A 22,522-nucleotide genomic window follows, 5' to 3' on the forward strand; every position below is an offset into this window, starting at 1 on the left:
ATACATTAATATTGAAAAACATCCTCTAGCTCAACAACATATCAAACCTGGTTAGGTAGACACAAAAGACAGGTATACAAAAACATACAGTATGCAGTATGTCTCTACAATTTTATATTAATATTAAAAAAAACACCCTCTTAAACCTTGCACACATGATCAGATTATCGAATGATCTGTCGTCCATTTTTTGTTGCATGCTAGTCTCATGTCGAAAGTGAAGAGGTTACTTTCATACGAAAATTCTCCTACGACAGAATTCTACTTCAGAAGTGATGCCAGGTGTTGAATTGTTTTTGTATGTGTTCTTTCGTTTCTGGGTATGCCTAGTCTTGCTCTTAAGATTTTTTTCAGACGAAAATTGTACTAATTAAGCGAAAATCGGACGTTGTGTTGACGTACAATAAAAATTTTATAGCCTGCACATCCAGTTTTTGTCTTCCGAAAATCCGTAATCGGCTGTTGAAAGCACTACACTAACAATCCGAAAATCGGCAGATCGCTTGTCAGACGAAATTTCCCTTCCGATTTTCTTATCGTGTGTACGGGCCTACACAGGTGTCAAGCTGGTGGCCCTCCAGCTGTTGCAGAACTACAAGTCCCATGAGGCATTGCAAGGCTGACAGTTACAAACATGACTCCCAAAAGCAGAAGCATGATGGGGACTTGTAGTTCTGCCACAGCTGGAGGGCCACCAGTTTGACATCCCGTCTAGCTCATTCAGGACATGTATTTTCCCTTTAAAGTGGACCTGTCATCTAATACAACAACATATTAAACCTAGGTAGGTAGACAAAAAAAATATGCAGTACATTTCTGCTATACATGTACATTTCCCTGCATTTTATCCTTTTAAAGAACCTGTAAATACAGAAAAATAACGAATGCTCTGTCAAAAATGCACTCAGTTCTTCAGCCCACAACACACAGAAATTTTGTGGACTGAGTGGTGTCAGCCCTGTCCAGTGTCCTTTGCTAAACCGCTCCCACTCTTAGATCTTTATCACATAAAAGCTAATATATTCTGTAAACCAATATAAGGGGGGGGGGGGCTTTGATGTAGCACAAGAAGTGTGCAGAGGATACACAATGAATTTCTGATATGATTAAGGGTTTTTTTTTTTGCACTTATCAAACAGATATTTAATTTAAAGTGGCTGTAAAGGGTGACCTTTTTTTTTTTTTTACCTTCAGGCATTCTATGGGTACGGATACCACCCTACTGCCATGTAAACCCGGACATGGCTCACTTTTATCTAGCTGTCAACTACTGCGCAAGGAATAAGTGTAATCATTTTGTTAGCAGTTGGAAAGGGGAAAGGAGGGGCAATAATTGGTCTTGCATAGGGGTCCTTTGAGGACTCCACTATTTTTCAAATGCTACTTTGAGCAGCAAATCAGAACCAGTTATTTTCTTAACACCACACCACTGTTAAAGCTCAATTTGGCAGAGGTGGGGGACTTGAGTCACATGACTTGACTTAAGTCAGACTTAAGTCACCGGTTTGAGGACTTGAAACTTGCTTGACTAAAATTAATAAAAGACTCGACTTGACTTTGACTTGGTATTCATGACTTGAGACTTGACTTTGACTTGAGACATATGACCCAAAATGACTTTACTTTTTAAGTTATTAAATATTTGCATTTTCTCAAGATGTGTTAAAGCAAAATGAATGTGCCTGTTATGTTTCTGACACCACAGTCACTTAAAACACCTCAGTGTGTTCTGATTTTTAGGACATTGGTTGTTTAACAATGGAAATACTTAACATGTTTTTAGTGACTGTGGTGTTGAAACATGACCGGACGAAGGATTTTGAGCTGTTTGGGCATTCAAACTGTTTCTTTAATATGCCAAGAAAAAAGCACTAAGCAGTTTTGTTAATGTTGAAAATAAATTAAAAGCTTTCCTGACCACTGACTTTTAACTGATTTAAAGGTAAAAATTGGGGTAGATCAGTATTTTGACTTGATTTGTGACTTGACCAAAATAAATGACTTGACTTGACTTGCTTGACTTCTAGCAGGGACTCGACTTGACTTGCTTGCTTTTTGCCACAGTAACTTTGGACTTGCTTGAGACTTGAAGGTTAAGACTTGAGACTTGCTTGTGACTTGCACATGTGTGACTTACTCCCATGTCTGCAATTAGGTATCAGCCCTTGATAGTCACTGCACATGACTAGGGTATGAAAGATGATTTGTCCCTCCAACTGCTTGACCATCACTCCCCTAATACCTTACCCATGTGACATAAATGACACAAACTGGAGATTAATGGCCAAAGGAGACCTTTTATTAACAAAACTGTCTAAATAACATATATACATAAAATACAAAAACAGCGAGTACAGTATGACAAAATGGAGTCCCAAAGTCTTTGTAGGCATCACTACTTCAAGTACTTGCTTTAACAAAAAATCAGGCCTCCATTCCCAAAACACTGACTCAGAGACAACCACTATTAGCAGATACAATCCAAACAAACTACTGGAAGCTGTACCCATGACGGGTCTCTACCAGTGTACATTTTTCTTATACTAAAGACCTTGTATCCTGTTAGCTGCCATGACAAATCACACCAAGGGAACTGTCCAAATGCCCAACCACTGAACCCAAAGAAGGGATGGAGGCAGGGGTGGACTGACAACTCATGGGGCACCCGGGCAATCAGAGATCATGGGGCCCCCTGTGTCCACACTCAAGCCACACAAAGCCCCACCTACAAATTGCAGCTCAGCCACATAGAGTGGGCATTTAAATATCTACCACAGCATAGCCTGCATGGAAGTTCCTGGCTTCTTTCTGTAGTGTGTAGCCTCTCATGGGGCCCCCTACTGACCCTGGGCCCTCGGCAGTGCCCTAATCCCCGAATGGTCAGTCCGCCCCTGGAGGGAGGGTAGTAAGTTGACCCAACACAGTCTCTCTTCCAAGTGAAGACCTCACTAGGATCCTCCTACTGATCATCTCCTGAAGCTCCACCTGCTCCTTCCAACCCACCAATCCGGTAATTAATCCTCACCCTATTTCTTCTTAACCTACTTAAAACTCCTCCTGAGCCCCCCTTTAACCCTGTCAGGCCAACCGTACATCTAGGCTTCCTTCACCTTATTGTAGGCCTAACAATCTGTAGAGTGAAACTATAGTTGAAGAAGATCATGTCCCTTCCCCTGCCAAGCAGGGTTGTGTTGTGTGTTAGAACTGGGAAAATCTCAGGACTTGATTGGACAGAAATACAAATCCGTTGGCAGTGAAAAAGAACATTCCCACATGTACCCATCTGTGTTTTAACTGCTTGTCTAAAGTTCAGCTTTAAAGTTTTCTTTTTTAACCAAGATTGAAAATAATAATGTCCAATTTCTAAATACAGGACAGCTAATAGTCACTCATGTGCGCTCTTACCTTTTACGCTGAGTTCTGCATAGTTGGACACTCCAGATCCGCCAGCTGATCTTAGGACACACCGATACTTGCTGGTGCTACGCTGTGACGTTTCCCCGACACTGACGGTAGCGGAGAACCTTCTGTGATTTACCACGCGCGTTACCATGAGACCGGTGTCACGGCCATTCCACTGCTGCCGAACAGAGATAAAGGCGAACAATCAGTCACGCTGCTGTCTGAGGGACAGGAAGGACTGCTGGGCTAATCATATCTGCTTTATATAAACTTCATGTCAAAATGACTAGACATTAAATGCGGAATGGTTAAACAGGCCAAGTCATCTATCTAGTGGTGTTTAGGGGGGTTCCTACCCCAGTCCCACATCACAGAAGTATAAATCCTTTCATCTCCCAGCAATCTGTAAGTATGAACATGCTTCCGCATAAAGTAGGCAATAAAAAACTGTCAGGTTTAGACATAAAGATGGTATTTGCATATTGCATGGGAATTCTAAAAGTGCAGATTTATTGGTCTGTCTTCTGGTTATTTAAATATGCTGGTTATAAGCCACTTATGAACATGGAAATGCCGAATCCACATGGTAGACGCATAGTTATTAGGGCTAAGAGACGTTCAGTACATTTTGTTCCTCCAGGAAAAAGTGAAACTCTACTAATTGGAGAGTGGTGCTTCTTACATAGATACCCATAAAACTGAATAAATAGTAAAACATAGAAAACTAACAGCAGAAAAAAGACCAAGTGGTCCATTGAGGCTGCCCCATTTCTTTGTTCATATATTTTGTTCATCATTTTTTTTTTTTTTTTACTTTTTTCCAAGTATAGATCTATCTTTGTCCCAATCAAGTTTGAATTCACTTACTGTTAACTGACTCACTACCTCTACTGGAATCCTTTTCCAAGCATCAAGTGCTCATTCGGTAAAATATTTTTTTCTAAGATTAGATTTGAATATTTCTCCTGAAAGTTTTAGGTTCATATTGAAAATACTGCCCTCCTGAACCTTATTAACATCCTTAATGTATATAAAGGTTTCAATCATGTCTCCCCTTTCCCTTCTTTCCTCAATTTGAAGCGCCTACAGTCTTTCCTGATATGTTTGTATGCAGGTTGAAATACTTGTTAGTGAGACAGCTGCTGCCCCAGCCAGAAGGGAAACCGTTAACCTGTTTCCCGCACTATTTGCTGAGCTCTGCCTCTCTCCCTGTGCTGATAATAAAAGGGGGGAAGGCTCTGCCCAGTCCCACTGATCACTGTAATAATGTCATTGGTCCCCAAAAAAGTGTCAAAATTGTCAGTTAGGTGTCTGATTTGTCCTCTGCAAAGTCGCAGTCACGCTAAAAATTGCTGATGGCCTGCAATACTAGTAAAAAAGATATCCCATGGTTTGTAGACGTGATAACTTCTGCACAAACCAATCAATATATGCCTATTGGGATTTTTTTTTCTACCAAAAATATGTAGAAGAATACATATTAGCCTAAATTGACGAGGAAATTAGATGTGTTTCAAGTAGAAAGTAAAAAATATTGCTTTTTTTTTTTTTTTCAAAATTGTTGCTCTTTTTTTGTTTATAGCTCAAAACATAAAAAACGCAGAGGTGATCAAATACCACCAAAAGAAAGCTATGTTTGTGGGAAAAAAAGGACATCAATTTTATTTGGGTACAGTGTCGCACAACTGTGCAACTTAACCGGTTGCCGACCGCCGCACGACTATATACTGCGGCGGTCAGCCCCGGCCAGGCAGAGTGACGTATCGGTACGTCACTCGCCTGTCACTGACTTGCGAGCCTATCGCGGGCGGGCGCGCGCCCGCCGCGGCTCGTTCACAGACAAGTCAGTGCATGTGACCGGCGGACTCGATGTCCACCAGTCACACTGCGATCGCTCCTGTGAAGGGAGAAAGACAGAGCAGCTTGTGTAAACAAGCTGCCTGTCAGTTCTCCCTGTGTAAAAGTGAAGATCTGTCCGTTCTACTATGTAGAACGGTTGATCTTTGCTTTTACACCAATAGGAATGTCCCTACACAGTTAGAATCACGCCCCTAGGACACACTTAACCCCTCCCTGTCCAATAAAGTTAACCCCTTCCCTGCCAGTGTCATTTTTGCAGTAACAGTGCATATGTATAGCACTGATTACTGCAGTAATGTCACTGGTACCCCCAAAAGTGTCAAAAATGTCAGTCAAGGGTCCGATCTGTCCGCCGCAATGTCGCAGTACCGAAAAAAAAATCGCAGATCGCCGCCATTACGCGTTAAAAAAAAAAACACCAAAAATGACAAAAATCTTTCCCTTTGTTAGTAAACGCGATAACTTTTGCGCAAACCAATCAAAATACGCATTTTGAGATTTTTTTTACCAAACATAGGTAGCATAAAACAAATTGGCCGAAAAATGTTAAAAAATTTTGATTTTTACTTTTTTTTTGGGGAATTTCATATAAAAAAATGTGAAAAATATTGTTATTTTTGCAAAATTTATGCTCTTTTTTTGTTTATAGCGCGTGATCAAAAAATCGCACAGGTGATCAAATACCACCAAAAGAAAGCTCTGTTTGTGGGAAAAAAAGGACGTCAAATTCGTTTAGGTAAAGCGTCGCACGACCGCGCAATTGTCCGTTAAAGTCACGCAGTAAAAAATCGCAAAAAAACCCCTGGTCCTTTAGCAGCCAAATCCTCCGGGGCTTAAGTGGTTAAAAAGTTACGCAGTGCTGTATCGTAAAAATGGCCTTGTCATTAAGGGCGTAAAACCTTCTGGGGCTGAAGTGGTTAAAGGACAAGTACAGCCGAAGCTCTTTTGGCTGTACTTCTCCTGTGGATTACAGGAGTGCAGTTCGTTTGTACTCCTGTGACCCGTTTTAAGCACACAGTGGGCTGAAGTCCGCTGTCTGTTAAACTCACAGAGCCGGGCAAGATCATGACACTGGGGACGGGATCTCCCCACATGCCTGGACCGTCACCCAGCTCAGCCTCTCAGCGAGCTGCTGAGAGGCTGGGCCAGCCGCTCCCGCCCCTCCACAGCCCAGCGCTTCAGTGAGCGAGGAGGGGCAGAGCAGAGAGCCGGTGACTGTCACTGACAGTCACCGTCTCTGCTCGGGGAGCTATGAGAACCGAGCAATCGGCCGTGTTAGATTGCTCAGTTCTCAGTGTTAGAACCGGCGGGGGACAGATGCGGCATCTACCTAGGTAAGTATAAATCTGCAAAAACCCCAAACCCCATACTTTGCCAACAAGTCCAACAAGGTACATAGCTTTACATGGACCTTACAAATATGTCACAGCAGAATCCATCAGTTATGCAAAATGGTTGGACTTGTCATCTTTAGAAATATGAACAAGAATGTGAGCATCCCTATCCGTTGGTGAATGTTTTGCTATTAGGCGTATCATGGCACAAAGCACATTTTCCTGCCTTTTGTTTCTACTGAAGTTAGCATCTTTCACTCGGCTATAGCAAGACAGTCGAGCGTTCCAAATCAGACTAATGAGTATTGACAGTTCTGTCACTTATTTTGTAGCAAACACACCACCTCCTACTGGGCACATTTGGGATAATTTTGCAGAGCCATTATTGAATAATGATCCTGAAAGTCATTATTAGTTCCTATAAAATTGTATTACCAATCCCAAGCACAACACTGCTAAACAAATCCTGGCTGAATTCTGCACAATTTGACAATTTTGCATGTCAAACCCACAGGAAGATAACAAACCTGGATGATTTAATCCGCTTATGTTTTTCCTAAGAAATGTATTGTGACATAGTGTACATAGCCAAATCTGTCCTGATATCAGACTCTGGGGCAGTGCATGCAGTTATGGGGCAGTGCATGCAGTTATGGGGCAGTTGTGCCATGGCCTAATTTACTTGAATGGATTGTAATCAGCTGGTGGTACTGGCTGCTAAACACAATGGGGTTTAAAAGAGAAGTATGGAGTTTTTTTTTTCTTTTTTAGAATCATACTTACATAGGTGGATGCAGTATTCGTCTGATGCTGCATCTATCTGGCTCTAACACTGAGAACCGAGCGATCAAACACTGCCGATCGCTTGGTTCTCAGGGTTCCTTGAACAGAGAGCTGGTGACCGTCAGTCACCGCTCTCTGCTCTGCCCCCCCCCCCCCCCCCACGAAGCACTGGGCTGTGGAGGGGGCAGGATCGGTCGGCTCAGGCTCTCAAAGACTTGCTGAGAGACTGAGCCAAGTGCCAGTGTTCTATTGAATAGTGCACATCGCCAGATAATGCCTCCGATGGTCTGCGCATGCACACTACGTAACGTCACTACAGCTGATCTCCCGATTGTCTGGCGTGACAGTAACACTGCGTATGCATTATCCGACAATCAGCAAAGGACTAAAGGGAGAATGTAATCGTCAGATTCTGGCTGTCTCTCTTCTAATGCGCAATAATTGATTATGTTATGGTTGACTATAATTGACTATAATTGATTTGGGTGTTTTGCAGGACAGGTTTTGGTGTGCTGAAGGGAAGATTTGGGTGTGTTGCAGGGCGGGTTTTGGTGGGCTGAAGGGCAGATTTGGGTGTGTTGCAGGGTGGGCTGAAGGGCAGATTTGGGTGTGTTGCAGGGTGGGTTTTGGTGGGCTGAAGGGCAACACACCCAAATCCTCAGTGCAAGATCCACCCTGCAGCACACCCAAATCCGCTCAACAACAATAGTATTCCGCCTGTGACTCCGCCAATGACGTCACTCAAGTCTCGCTCATGCGCCGAGAGAGCGAGGCAGAATCTGACAATTAGATTCTCTCTCTGTGCTTTGCAGATTGTCAGATAATGCCTCAGACGATCTGTACATGCGCAGTGTTGAGGTCACACCAGCTGATCGGGAGCTGGAGTGATGTTACGTACTGCGCATGCGCAGCTCGTCGGAGGCATTATCCGTCAATCTGCACTATTCAATAGTACACCAGTCCAGGCATGTGGGTGGATCCCAACTTCATCATTGCGATCTTGCCCCAGCCTGGACCGGCTCTGTGACCTCAGCCAGCAGAGGGCTTCAGCCCACTGTCTACCTAAAACGGGGTCACAGGAGTGCCGAATGAACTGCACTCCTGTGATTCACAGAAGTACAGCCAAAGAAGCAATGGCTGTACTTCTCCTTTAATTCATGTGTACTCCCCATCCATCACCTTTGCAGCTTAAAGCAGTAACAAACCAAAAAGCAAACCATTATTATATTGCAGCACATCAACTCTTAGATGTGATTGCTGCATTTGTTTTCCTTTTTAGGCTTTCTTTCTTCCATTTTCATTTGGTAATTCACTCCAGCATGTGGTTTAGTAAATGCAGGTTAGTGACATTTCATTGACTTTGACTACACAGTACACCTGGCAATTCAGAGGCTGCATTTGACCTGCTTGCACTCTGTTTCTTTGGATGCACAATGTCCTATTGAGATGTGTCTGGACTGCAGGCAAAGCAAGTCAAAGCAGCCTATTCTTGTTTAACTCTGATTCTGAATAGAAAATGTAGCGCTTGATAAGAACGCCATTCGTCATGAGCCCTTACACTGTCATTCTTACAGGAGAGAGTAAAGGGATAGTCTTATCTCTGCACTGCTGCTCCTTCAATGTCCCAGCATAGCCTAGACTAGATTAATGCTCAAAACGCATCTAAACCTCAAAAAAAAAATGTATTACAATTTACCAACCCTTAGATGGTGGCTGCATTCGTTTTGCTTTTCAGGCTCTTTTTTCTAGCTCTGTCCCCAGTTCCTTGCTTCTAGGCCTCTCCTGTAAGGTAAGCCTGGCACCTGAGCATACTGTGTGTCCTGCTGTAACAATGCCCCCTCTTATCACACTGCTCCCCTCATCTGTCACACTGCCCCTCTTATCACACTGCTCCCCCACCTGTCACACTGCCCCGGTGCCCCCCTCTTATTACACTGCTCCCCTCACCTGTCACACTGCCCCCTCACCTCTCACACTTCCCCTCCCCCACCTGTCACACTGCCCACCTCTTATCACACTGCCCCCCCCACCTGTCACACTGCTCTCTCTACAATGCCCCCTCTTATCACACTGCTCCCCTCATCTGTCACACTGCCCCCTGTTTTTACACTGCTCCCCCACCTGTCACACTGCCCCGGTGCCCCCCTCTTATTACACTGCTCCCCTCACCTGTCACACTGCCCCCTCACCTCTCACACTTCCCCTCCCCCACCTGTCACACTGCCCACCTCTTATCACACTGCCCCCCCCCCCACCTGTCACACTGCTCTCTCTTATCACACTGCCCCCCATCTGTCACACTGCTCTCTCTTATCACACTGCCCCCTCTTATCACACTGTTCTCTCACCTTTCACACTGCCCCCCACCTGTCACACTGTCAACCTCTTATAACACTGCCCCCTCATCTGTCATACTTCCCCCCCTGTTATCACGCTGCCCCCCACCTTTCACACTGCCCCCACCTCTCACACTGCCCCCCACCTGTCCCACTGCCCCCTCCTGTCACACTTCTGAGGTACCCTTCTCCTGTCAAAATTCTCAGGTACCCTTCTCCTGTCACACTGCCCTTTTCTTGTCACAATATCCCCCATCATACTGCCCCCTTCTTATCACACTGCCTCCCGTCAAACTGCCCCCTCCTGTCACACTTCACCCCCCCCATACTGTCCCTTTTTGTCACACTGCCCCTCTCCTGTCACAATGACCCCCCCATCATACTGCTTCCCTTGTCACACTGCCCTCCTCCTGTCACACTTTGCCCATCATACTGCCCAATTCTAGTTACACTTCCCCCTTCTTTCACAATGCCCCCCTCTGGCCCTTTCTTTTCTGAATGGACACAGTGAGTGATCAGTACTGCACTCACTGTGTTCATTTATGTCTGAAGCGTAATAACTGTGTTTACTATGCTTCAGTTTGTGAATGAATGTAAAGCTCTGTAAAGAGCTATTTCTGTCCGTTCATTCTGTGCAGCTGAGGCTGCAGAGATAGAGATTGAGAGCCCCGAGCTCGGAGAAGGGCCCCTGCCAGGGTCGGAGGGCCCTTCATAATTTCTTGCACCGGTACCCTGAAAGTTCCAGTTATGCCTCTGCATTAGGTGATTGACATTCAGATGTCTTAAGACACAATGGTTTAAAATATGTATATTGGTTACATTGATGGGTTTTTGGCCCATTATCCTTGCCTACCTGCAGCCAGAGTTTGTCATGTTGAGACCATTTTCCTCCTGCTATGCACTGGAAAGTAGCATTCTGCCCGACATTTACCTCCACGTTCTGCAAGCGCAAGAAATGGGGTGCGTTTCCTAAACAGAAAAGAAAATATATCTGGATATTAGTTCAGCCACCTCTAGAGGAACAAATAAGATTTCAAGCCTGATGTACTTATTAGCAGATAAATGTATAGGTGCCGTCTGCACAGCCTCTTAAATGAGCCACTGGCTGAGAATTACTGCTCATTCTGTGAGCGCCTGGCACAATTTCAAGGCAACTATAAAAAGATCAGAGAACAGAGAGGCATTTACTGAAATGTCAGGGACATACCTCTTATCTTGTTCTCATACACATACAAGGGCTTACACCTTAATGCACAGTCCCCTGGTCATATATTGCTCATTTTATCTTTGCTTCCAAATACTGGACACATACTGCATTCCAATTAAGTCCAGGCTCTGAACAAAAAACAATTCTAGTAAATCAATTCAATCTGAGCAGACTGTGATTGTTTCGATATAACATATTACATACTGTCTTCATATTGGTTTCCATGAGGGCCCTATGTGTTATGAGGTCCTGTTGCATCAGGCGCGACTGCTGCTATTAAAGTTTGATGACCAGTATCTTGCAACCATTACCATATAATGAACACATATACATTCCTATGCATAACCTTTAAAATGAACCTGTGGCCAGGCTAGGGGCATTTGAGTATTTCAATTTTCATGTGAAGCAGCAAATTAGCTTTGAGCCTTACTGTTGTCTGTAGCTGCAGACACTGTGGAGCAATGAATTGTCAACATTAACACCAGAAGCCCTAAAGGCATCAAAGTCAGTAGATTAGCTTTACCCTGCCCCCCCCCCCCCTACTAGAGCTTCTGCTCCTGGGAGATTAGAAGGAAGGCTGGAAAGCTAATGAGTTACTGCTGAAAGTGGGGAGCTCCTTGGCTAGAGAGAACAACTTTACTATAGTGTTTCTTGAAGTTGGGGATGAATTGCTCCACAATGCCTTAGGCTAAAGAGGTCAATGGGTTTTAACTGTTTTAAAGTTAATTTCCTGCTTGCTAAGAACATTTCTGCACATATAATCAGCCAGGAAGAGTAGTTTGAGATCTACATGAGAGCTTAACTGTTGACTTTTGACAAAAAGTGAAAATTTGCATAAGAAAACCAGTAATATAAAATCTTTTTAGGCTTTTTAGATCAGGAAATTCATTGGGAAGCTTTGATATTATGAAAGTACCCCTATGCTATATGCTTGGGATATGAAAATATTCTCTTTAATTGTTGAGATAAGACATTGGCCACATAGTCATAGTCATGTATTGTGAGAAGGATTAGTAAAACCCCCCGGTAGAGATATGGACCCCTTAAAGCCCTCTCCAGAATTCTAGAATTATTGCCAAGGTCCTCCCACACAAACTCTTATGAAATTACCTTTCCAGTCTTTTCTCCCAATAACTCCTGCATTATCTTTTTCTTAGTAATCTCAGTTAACCTTCCACCAGATGTCTTATTTAAAGTCTACACACACCCAAAAAGATGAGCTTAGGTGCCCTTCAGGAAGGTAGGATATGAAATTTGGTGATGAAGAAACATCGGATGCCCCTCCAAATTCTCCTAGGTTTCATTTATTATAGGACAGCCACTGCTAAGCATTGACAAAACTGGACACAAGATTACATCACTACTGGGTTTATACTTTTCTTTATATCCTATATGATTGATAGCAACCTCTACTAATCTTATGGTGTCCTTAGTGCAAAATATCCAGCTGAAGTACACATGATTTTTCAGTAGGATCCTTTGGCTTGCAACCAACACAGAAAGACAGAAAATACTTCTCCATTAATGTCCTCTATCTTGGTTCTCTTTTCTCTCCACTTTGCGGTGTTCTTTCAAATACATATATAATTTTTCCAAGTGCTTCTAACTTCCAGGAACAGTGACAGGTCCTGAATATACTGAATGTTCCTTGAAATTTTTACCAGTGGGAAGATAGCTGGTTATATAGACTTATTTTATTATCTATAAGTATTTTATAGGATGTCTAAGATAAAATTGAGGAGGATCATTTAAAAAAAAAAAAATGGGTTTGTTTTTCTGGCAGCTTGGCAGACACTGGCCAAAGCTTGGCGCCAGCTGTTCCTTAATTTTGATGAAGTTAAGCAGTTGCACATGGGAACCATTGTTCATGAGAAACTTTCCTCACGCTAAATTCCTAAAGACTTGGGAACAACGGATAACATACAACTGAATCTTGACCATTCCCTGCTCTCTATATGAATACATGTATGGCCCACACCAGTGTTGAATAAAGGGCTGGACTGCATTGGCATCCTCCCTGTCCCCTTACCCTTCCCAGGGAAATCATTCCTCCTTTTTTTTTCTCCCTTTTTCTTTTGCAGCCTGAGAAGAGTTTGTGTGGCTTTATTATCTGCCCCCTCATTTTCTGGATGGGGCAATGCTTTGGCTGGTAGCCTTTATTGCAGGTGGACCATTTTTTCACAATTACATTAGAAATGAATAGTGTTTGTTCTAAAGGATGGATTACAAGGTACCGACATCCCAATTGTATGTAAATAATGTTAGTAGGGAAAGAGACCCTAAGGAAAGACTGGGGGATGGCTCAAGGTGTCAGAGCCAAACGCCAGAAAGGAAGGGAGGGAAGAACACAAAAAATACAGAAGAGAAAAGTGAAAAGAAAAGGAGAATGTAGAAGGGAATGAAAAAGGGGGGGGGGGGAAAGGGGAAGGGGGAAAGAAAGAAAAAAGGGGGGCAAAGAAGAAAGAAAAGGGAAGGAAATGAGAAACAAGGAAGAGAGAAAAAAGGAGAAGAAAAGCCAGAGAGGAAACAATGGAGGGCTGGTGGGATTTTTAAAAGGTACCGTAGCTCATGAAATAACAACGATTTATAAAATATAAAGTATTTATTAATACATATTAAAAACAAGTACTAAATGGACACATAAATTGTAAGAACAGACGGCAATACAATACATAGATGCAAAATGTTGTGGCGGCAATTCATATAAGTATATAACTTGTCCAATGAAGGGCTCATCGGAAATCAACCCGACATGTTTCGCGGACTCCCTGTCTATCACCTATTATGTGACTTTCCTCGTGTCATTTCCGCCTTTGCCTCAGGGGGGGAGCCATGTCCCCATTATCCCCCAACGGATGTGTGATCTTCAGACAGATCGGCGGGTGGAGAGGACACTCCCCTCCACCGCCGTTCTTGTGGCTGCACGCAGCTGCGGAGTGTCCTGTAGATGAAGTCTATCCAGAGTGATCCCCTCTTAGATAGTTTTGGCTGAAATAAATATGCCAACTGAAAAATTTCCCCTCTATTCTTTTTCTTATAACAACTCAAAATGTCACCTTCAGTCCTAGTGAAAATGGTAACAGGAACAAAGAAGGAAGGTAAATCTCCCCTATCATTGACACAGACAGCAATATACCCTTGATCCCCTACCACTCTATCAAAAACTTGAAGATACAGTTTAGTTACATAGATAGTTTTAGTTATATATAGTAGTATAGTGTTTAATGGTCCACTAAGCTGGTATAGTACGTGATGCACATACTTTAGATAAAAATACTTAAACAAAAAAAAAACCTGTTATAAAATTTCTTTTAAAAGTCACCAAGTATGACTGTACATAGAACGCTATATATTGTCCTCATTTCTGATATAGAACATGTGACAATAAGAAAACCACTCAGCTAACACTAACAAAGGCATTGTTACACTAACATCTTATCTAATAATAATAGACATGAGCCACTTCACCACCCACTCCTCAAATATATAGAAGAATCCACGTACCACTCCATCGCTCATAATATCATACAATTACACATACATCTCAGCTCATTCTATTGCTACCCTCTTATCACCCACGTCTAATAAAAAAGACTTCAGAGTGTTTTTTTTAAAACTAATACACAGATACCACTACACATCCTTCTCATGTACTGCTATGACAGTTCTATAATTTTTTTCTCCTACACACCCATCAATCCTCTACAAAGGTACATAGTAAACCACATATGTCAGTTATTCTGTCTACACAAAGATCACTTGGAAGCATTACCTATCATTCCATGGTATTCTTTCACCTGCTAAGTGTTCAGAGCTAAGCTACCAAGGGTTCAGACCCAACCCCAGTAAATTCAAGTACATTTTTTATGGTTTACATTTTTTTGTTGGGTTTTATTTTCCTTTGTACATTTTGTTACAAACGGTATATTATCAGAATCAGAATACTTTAATAATCCCAAAGGGAAATTATAGAGAAACAGCCAATAATAAAAACAGCACAAGATCATAACAATGAACAGAACAAGACACAGCAACACAACAAAATTACCAATAACAGCAATTAGCACCAAATAAAACAAAATTTAATTTATACTCTAATAAACTATCCATACAATTAAAATACAACTTAGAATAAATAACACAGATTAAAAAAAAACAGAAAATCAAACTATCAAAATTCAAATAATACACCACTTTCTCTAGCATTACCCCAATAATAATTAACATAATACCAACATACTATATAAACTACATAAAAATCCTGATCATAAACCAGATTTAAATCTTCACCTCCATCCCTCACAGAGAAGAATTATATAACTTGATGGCCACAGGCAAAAATTATTTATTGTGTCGCTCTGTGGTGCATTGTGGTTGTAACAATCTGTCACTGATGGTACTCTGCAGACTGGCCAGCATATTGTGGAGTGGGTGGGAGGAGTTATGCCAGATTTAACGTACCTTGAACAATATTCACCTCTTCAACACTGTTGTTAAAGACTCCAACTCCAATCCAACAACCTCACTGGCCTTATGAAACAGTTTGTTGAGTCTGTTGGTGTCGGCCACCCTAAGCCTGCTTCCCCAGCAAGCCACTGCAGAAGAGAACTGGCCACCAGAATCATAACAATGGGATTTTTGACTTACCGTGAAATCCATTTCTCTGATGTTCATTGACGGACACAGCTCCTGATTCCTTTTAACCATTGGGTTATACTGCCCCTTACAGGAGTAGGACACTAGGCTGGAAAAAGCTTGAATATGCCTGGGGGCAGTCCCAGGGGGCATACACCCACTCTCAGCTATAGGCACTATATAGCATGGTTATAAGAAAGCCTTCACAGACGGGTGGGTGCTGTGTCCGTCAATGAACATCAGAGAAATTGATTTTAAGTCAAAATTCCCATTTTCTCTTTCATTCATTGACGGACACAGCTCCTGATTTTTCTTAACCATTGGGACGTCCCAAAGCAGTGTTAAACATGAGGGGTGGGAAAAAAGCTGAAAAAAATTCCCAAGGCTAACCATGGCCAACCAGGTAGCATGGAGCGCAACCATAAAAAACTGGAGCTCACCTAAAAAAAAAAAAAACCTAACAATACACCCCCTCAAAGAGGACCAGGTCCTCTAAGCAGCAGACAACAAAACCTTGCGGCAAAAAAGAAGCATCCGCTAACACCAAAATTTTGTAAAAGTGTGCACCGACGGCCAGGTGGTCGCCTTGCAAACCTGCCTCACTGACGTTTGATGACGGAAGCCCAGGAGACACTAAGCACCCTAGTAGAGTGCTCCTTGACAGGGAAAGGAGGAACCAGACCCCTGATGCAATAGGCCCGAACCACCGTCTGTCTCATCCATCTGGAAATGGTCGAAGAAGAAGTGGACAACCCTTTGTGAGGTCCATCCATGAGCACAAATAGAGAGTCTGACTTCCTAAAAGACCCTGTAGCTGCCAGATAAAGGAAGGATAAAATCCGATCCACCAAGAAGGAGCAAGGATGAACCCCAAGAGACTCACACCATGCAATGTACGTCTTTCACATATGATGGTAGATCTTCCTAGAAGTAGATTTTCTAGCTTTCAACAGCATAGGAATCACAGACTCAAACCTCCATTCTTCAGCACCTGCCTTTCAACAGCTAAGCTGTCAAACCCAGTGACTGTAAAGCAGGATAGGAAATCGGTCCTTGGGAGTCAGGACAGCAGATCCTCCCTAAGGAAGAGGAAGTCCCCAAGGAACATCGGCATACCAAGACCGGGGAGAATCTGGACAGAATCCCTTCTGCTTTCATCCTCCACAGGAGTCGTGGCAGAAATTTGAAAGGGCTTCTACGAATCGGTCAGCCCACCTTAGAATGCCGGCTACTTACCGAGCTGCCAGGACACTACTTGTGCCTTGGTGATTGACATAGACCACGGCCGTGGCATTGTCCAAATTAATTCATACCGGACTCCCCTAAAGACAAATTGAGCTAGTCAAATGAGCCAGACAAAGGCTGATCGATCGGATTTCCAGAACATTATCGGCAGTCTGGACTCTGTCAGAGTCCAGACCCTGTGAGCACATTTGTGCTGAGGACGCCTCCCCACCTGGACAGGCTGGCATTCGTGGTGACAACCATCCAGTAGACAGGGAGAAAAGATTTTCCCTGTCAAAGTGCCAGAGAATGAAGCCACCTCTAGAGACCGTGGATCCTTGTCCCATTTCACCAGAATCTCTTTAGCAGAGATCTTGTGCGGAACTGTGCAAACAAACCGCCTCGAGGGTGAACAACATCTGAACAACAGTAGCTGAATTGCCTCCTGCAATATCTGGAGTTTTTCCAGAGGAAGAAACATGCTGGCTAAGGCCGAGTCCAGAGTCAGGACCAGATAATCCAGTTTTGGTGGACAGAACTAAAGTAGACTCCCGAAGGTTCAGAATCCAACCGATATCCCCCAGAGTCCGCACAGCAATCTCCAGTTGTGCATCAGACCAGTCGGAGACTCCGCTCGCAGAAGAAGATCGTTCAGGTACCCCAGTACCGCGATCCCTCGCTGACTTAAACAATGGCAGCCCCGGGGCCAACACTTTTGTGAAGACCCGAGGAGCAGAGGCAAGACCAAAGGTCCACGCCACAAACCGATAATGCTCCTTGCTCACGGCAAAATGGTGGAAGTGTTGATGACCGGCACAAATTAGAATGTGCAGGTAGGCGTCCTTGATGTCGATAGAAGCAAGAAGAAATCCCCCTAAGGTAGGGAAGCCACTACCGTGTGAATGGACTCCACGGGGAAATTCTGTACTCGCACAAACAGTTTAGCACCTTGAGGTCCAGAATTGAACGTATCTTGCCTTCCTTCCCAGGAACTGTAAAGAGGTTTGAGTAAAAACCCATGAAAACGTTCCGAAATCGGAACCGGAACAATCACTCCTTGAAGGAACAAGTCTTGCACTATCCCAAAGAGACCCGTAAGTGATCTGGGGACAAGTGCAGATTGGAAGGGAAGAACCTTTCTGGAGGATAAGACTGAACTTGATCCTGTAGCCTGACCGAATAACTTCGTGGACCCATGTACCCTATTCCAGGGAGGTCCATGGATCCGGAAACCAGCGAAGACATGCCCCTACCCCAGATATGAGTGAGGGCGCCCATTCATGCAGAGGCAGCCTTGTCTGCAGGTCTGGAAGAGCCCTCTCATGGATTGCCAGACCAGGTTCTCTTGGAACCTTCGGTGGAGGCCCTGACTTTTGATCCCTTGTCTTGAGACCCTAAGGGACGAAAAAAACTCTTATGAGCCAAAGAGAATGGCCCAAGTCTACAACGGGGCTCCTTGCCCTTGGTAGCCAGCGGAAGAAGAGTACTCTTCAACCCTGTGAGACCCTTAACAATGTCATCCAAGGAAGCTCCAAACAGGCAAGCCCCTACAAGGGGGAGATCAGATAAGGCCTTCCTAGAAGTCTGGTCCACAGACCAGTATTTCGTCCAGGCAAAGACAGCCTAGAAATCAAAGGAGCCGCATCCAAAGAGGCATCACAGATAAACTGTAGCCCCTGGACCAACTGATCCGCCAGATCTGCAAGACAGGGGGAAGCTATTTCCCCTCCAGGTCCTGGCATAAAGGATTAGACCACTTAGTCAGACCTTGCTACACCAGGGCAATAGTAAATACTAGCCTAAGTGCCGAACCAGCCACAGCAAACATATTGCATCAGGGGTCAGGTATGTGAATGTGCTGGCATCTGCGGATGCTTCTTTTTGCCGCAAGGTTTTGCTGGCTGCTGCTTAGAGGACCTGGTCCTCTTTGAGGGTGTTTTTTTTTTTTCTTTGTCAGGTGAGCTCCAGTTGTTTATGGTTGCGCTCCATGTTACCTGGTTGGCTATGGTTAGCCTTGGGAATTTTTTTTTTCAGCTTTTTTCCCACCCCTCATGTTTAACACTGCTTTGGGACGTCCCAATGGTTAAGAAGAATCAGGAGCTGTGTCTGTCACTGAACTAAAGTAAAAATGGTAATTTTTACTTATCGTAAAATAAATTTCTCTGATGTTTATTGACAGACACAGCACCCACCCCCTCTGTGGAGTTGGCTTTCTTCTAAACACTGCTATATAGTGCCTATAGCTGAGAGTGGGTATATACCCCCTGGAAATGCCCATAGGCATAGTCAAGCTTTTTCCTGCCTAGTGTCCTACTCTTGTAGGGGGCAGTATAACCCAATAGTTAAGAAAAATCAGGAGCTGTGTCCGTCAATGATCGAAAGAGAAACATCTTCAGCATTGTCCAGCAGATGCCACGACTTATAACAGTAATGGAAACATATCCCATTTTTTTAAGGTAACATAAATTGACCTAGCAACTGGTTGGTTGTGGATAAACAGTAATATGTTGGGGTTTATTTACTAAAGGTAAATCCACTGTGCACTACAAGTGCACTGTGAGTGCCCTTGGGAGTGCAGTCACTGTAGATCTGAGGGGGACATGCGAGGAAAATAAAAAAACAGCATTTTTGCTTGCACATGATTGGATGATAAATTCAGCAGAGCTTCCCCTCATTTCAGATCTTCCCCTCAGATCTACCGCGACTGCATTTCCAAGTGCACTTGCAGTGCACTTGTAGTGCACAGTGGATTTGCCTCTAATAAATCAACCACATTGTCTAGTTGAATGAGACTAGACATGGTGATGTCTACAGCCTCGTACTGACTACAGCTGCTTGGTCCCAGGTGTTCCCTATCCGTACAGTTTCATGCTAACTTCTATGTAAGTATGCTGCTTGTTTTAAAAAAGTGTTTTTAATTTGATACTGACCTCAGCACCCTGCTATTCGTTTCCTTCCACATGCCTTTCCACTGTGAGGGAGGAGACCTTAATCTAATGACAGCTACAGCGCGGCAGGCCAGTTCTGGAAGGGCGTCATGTGTCACTCTGGCGTGCTCTGTGATCACTGTGTCCTCGGTAATGAAGATATTCACCAGCACACCAAGGATCTTCAGTTTCGTCCCAACGGTCTTTATTAAAAAAAATCACATCACAAAATAGTGTATTGCAATGTTTCACGGCCAGGCAGGACCCCTTTGTCACTGTTTTGTGATCTTCCTTTATTAAAAACTTTTTAGACGAAGATCCTTGGTGTGTTGGCAAATATCGACATTATCGTACATGTTTCAGTATCCATCTGGTGGTCGCTACAGCACCCGCTACAGAATATGGACTGTGGGCTGTGTCCTCGGGATCACAGATCGGGGGTAAAGAGCCAAGTCCCAACAGTGCCCACCAGTGCTGCCTATCAGTGCCCACTGGTGCTGCCAATCAGTGCCTACCAGTTCTGCCAATCTGTGCCCATCAGGGCTGCAAATAAGTGCCCATCACTGCCTCCTCATCAGTGCCGCCTACCAGTTCCCATCAGTGCCATCCATCAGTGCCACCTATCAGTGCAGCGCCATCAGTCCCTTCTCATTGGTGTCCACCAGTGCTGCCTCATCAGTGCCCACCAGTGCCACCTCATCAGCGCACATCAGTAAAGGATAAAAATAACCTGTTTGCAAACTTTTATAACAAACTATGAAGAACCTTTTTTTTCTTTCAGAATTTTTTTCATTTATTTAGCAAAAAGTAAAAAACCCAGTGGTGATTAAATACCACCGAAAGAAGCTCTATTTGTGCAAAAAAAAGATAAACATTTCATAAGAGTAAAGTGTTGCATGGCTGCACAATTGTCATTTCAAAGTGTGACAGCGCTGAAAGATAGAAATTGGCCTGGTCAGGAAGGGGGTAAAAGTGCCCAGTAGGCAAGTGGTTAAAGGGAGGGAGAGGATCACAAATGCTCCCATCCTTGCAAGGCAACCTTGTCCCAATGTGAGGGGTAAACATCATCATGTGTTGGGGTATCCTGACTGTCAATGAATTACATCACTGCACCACATGATTGAAGATGCATTTACATCAATGGATGATGTCATTAAAGCTGGATTACATGGGAATGGGGGTAATATTGAAAAGTAGATTGTATTTTTTGTAATGTAACAAAAGGACTTTGGTATTTGGTTATTTACATTTAACTGTTTGTGGGGATGGGTAGGAGGTACTAATGTATCCCTGTACTCATTCCTCTGGTAGGAGACAGATATCTTAATGCCCCGTTATTATAAAGGGGCTCCAAGATTTTAGTGACAATCCCACTCCATATTACCCCACCTCCTTCTTGGGGTATCAAAGGAGGGGAAGGGGTCCTTGTGACTCAACATTGAGACAAGGGTGCTTTGCAAATAGGGAGAGGCTTTGCAACCCCCCTTTGAAAGTTACTCCTCCAGTGTTGGAAGACATGTAGCTTGGTCTGATACCGAAAGTGTGCTTGCCTTTCCTGGCCACCCAAGCTACATACCTGGATAAGGGATTAGGTGGAACATTAAGTGGAAGCCCACAATGTTTTTTTCATGCACCACCAAGCATGTTATTCAAAGGATTTGTGTATTTCAATTTTGCCCCATAAGCCACATAAAAAGACTCTCTACCTTGCAAAACAGTATTTTTACATTTTTTGCCAATGGCAGTGGCCAGCTCCCCAACTTGCTTATTAACCTTGAAAATGGCCAGAAAAAAATGCAAATTTCACCTTTCTATAGACTTCAATGGGGGTTGGTGCTATGTTTGGAGTTCAAGAACTTCCTACTGGTTTCCCTGAACCTCTTGCAAACCGAACCCAGACAGATTTACTCATCCTTAATGGTAACCAAAGGTACGTTACCCAGGTCGGGTAAGAAAACAAATAGTAATATTACCAACCAAATACATTAAGATCTGTGTAGACTTTGAGCTTGTGTTCATCGGCAAAAGTAACTTGCTATCATGTGCATTCTGCGTACATTTTACATCAGTTTGAGACACTTCTGAGGTCATTCAGACTTCATTGACAGATGCATTTGACCTCCTTTTAAGCTGCATCAACTTGCTCAAGCAGCTTGTGATGTCTTTATTAGCTTGTATGGGGAGCGAAGCCGTTCTGCCGTGAACAAAAACCCATCAGCACAAGCCCCAAACATGTTCAGTGATTATATGCAATTTCCTAGAACCATGGTCAGAAAGAAGTTACCAGAACCATGATTAGGGCTAGATTGCAAGTAAAGAGAATCAGGTTTTTCACATATAGGAGAAAAGCTATATTAGTTTTAATCTTCTTCCATTAAAAATTCATTAAAACAAGTACTTCTTCTGTGTCTATAATATAGAAGAGAAAATTCCTTTTACAGTACATCATCAGGGTATTATAAGTCAACAATGGGTGCACCTGCCTTATGAATCACCTAAGACAACACTTTATTTTTAAAAGCCAGTAAAATACTCACAAACAAGTCAAAATTACAGGCATGTAATCATGCAGATAGATCAATGGGAGTATACCCATAGCAACATGCAATTGGTAAACTGTGACAAGCTGATGGACTTTGAGGGACAAGCCTTCTTTCTCAGATGGATTTTTTTTTTTTTTTAAATAAAGTTTTGTCTTAGGCGATGCAGAAGACTGTTGTTTTCTCTCTTTTTTTCGGAATTGAAGTGAGCTGCAAGGCCAAGTACCATTACATGACATCATGCACATCTAACTAGTGAATGAGAAGACTATAC

The 22,522-nt window shown here is 43.3% G+C and overlaps 1 protein-coding gene across 9 annotated transcripts in view; it reads right to left on the bottom strand.

Moving 5' to 3' along the window:
• PTPRT (protein tyrosine phosphatase receptor type T) overlaps positions 1-22,522 on the bottom strand; it is a 677,999-nt gene that overhangs the window by 350,256 nt on the left and 305,221 nt on the right. For all 9 annotated transcript variants that reach the window (XM_082271827.1, XM_082271826.1, XM_082271832.1 and 6 more), the window contains exons 5-6: positions 10,569-10,684; positions 3,406-3,580 (exon numbers count right to left, since the gene is read on the bottom strand). In XM_082271827.1, coding sequence (XP_082127953.1) covers positions 3,406-3,580; positions 10,569-10,684 — 291 coding nt within the window. The remainder of the gene's footprint in view (positions 1-3,405; positions 3,581-10,568; positions 10,685-22,522) is intronic.

This window comes from Pelophylax lessonae, assembly GCF_965119305.1.
Source record: "Pelophylax lessonae genome assembly, chromosome: 11".
NCBI classification, from domain to species: Eukaryota; Metazoa; Chordata; class Amphibia; order Anura; family Ranidae; genus Pelophylax; species Pelophylax lessonae.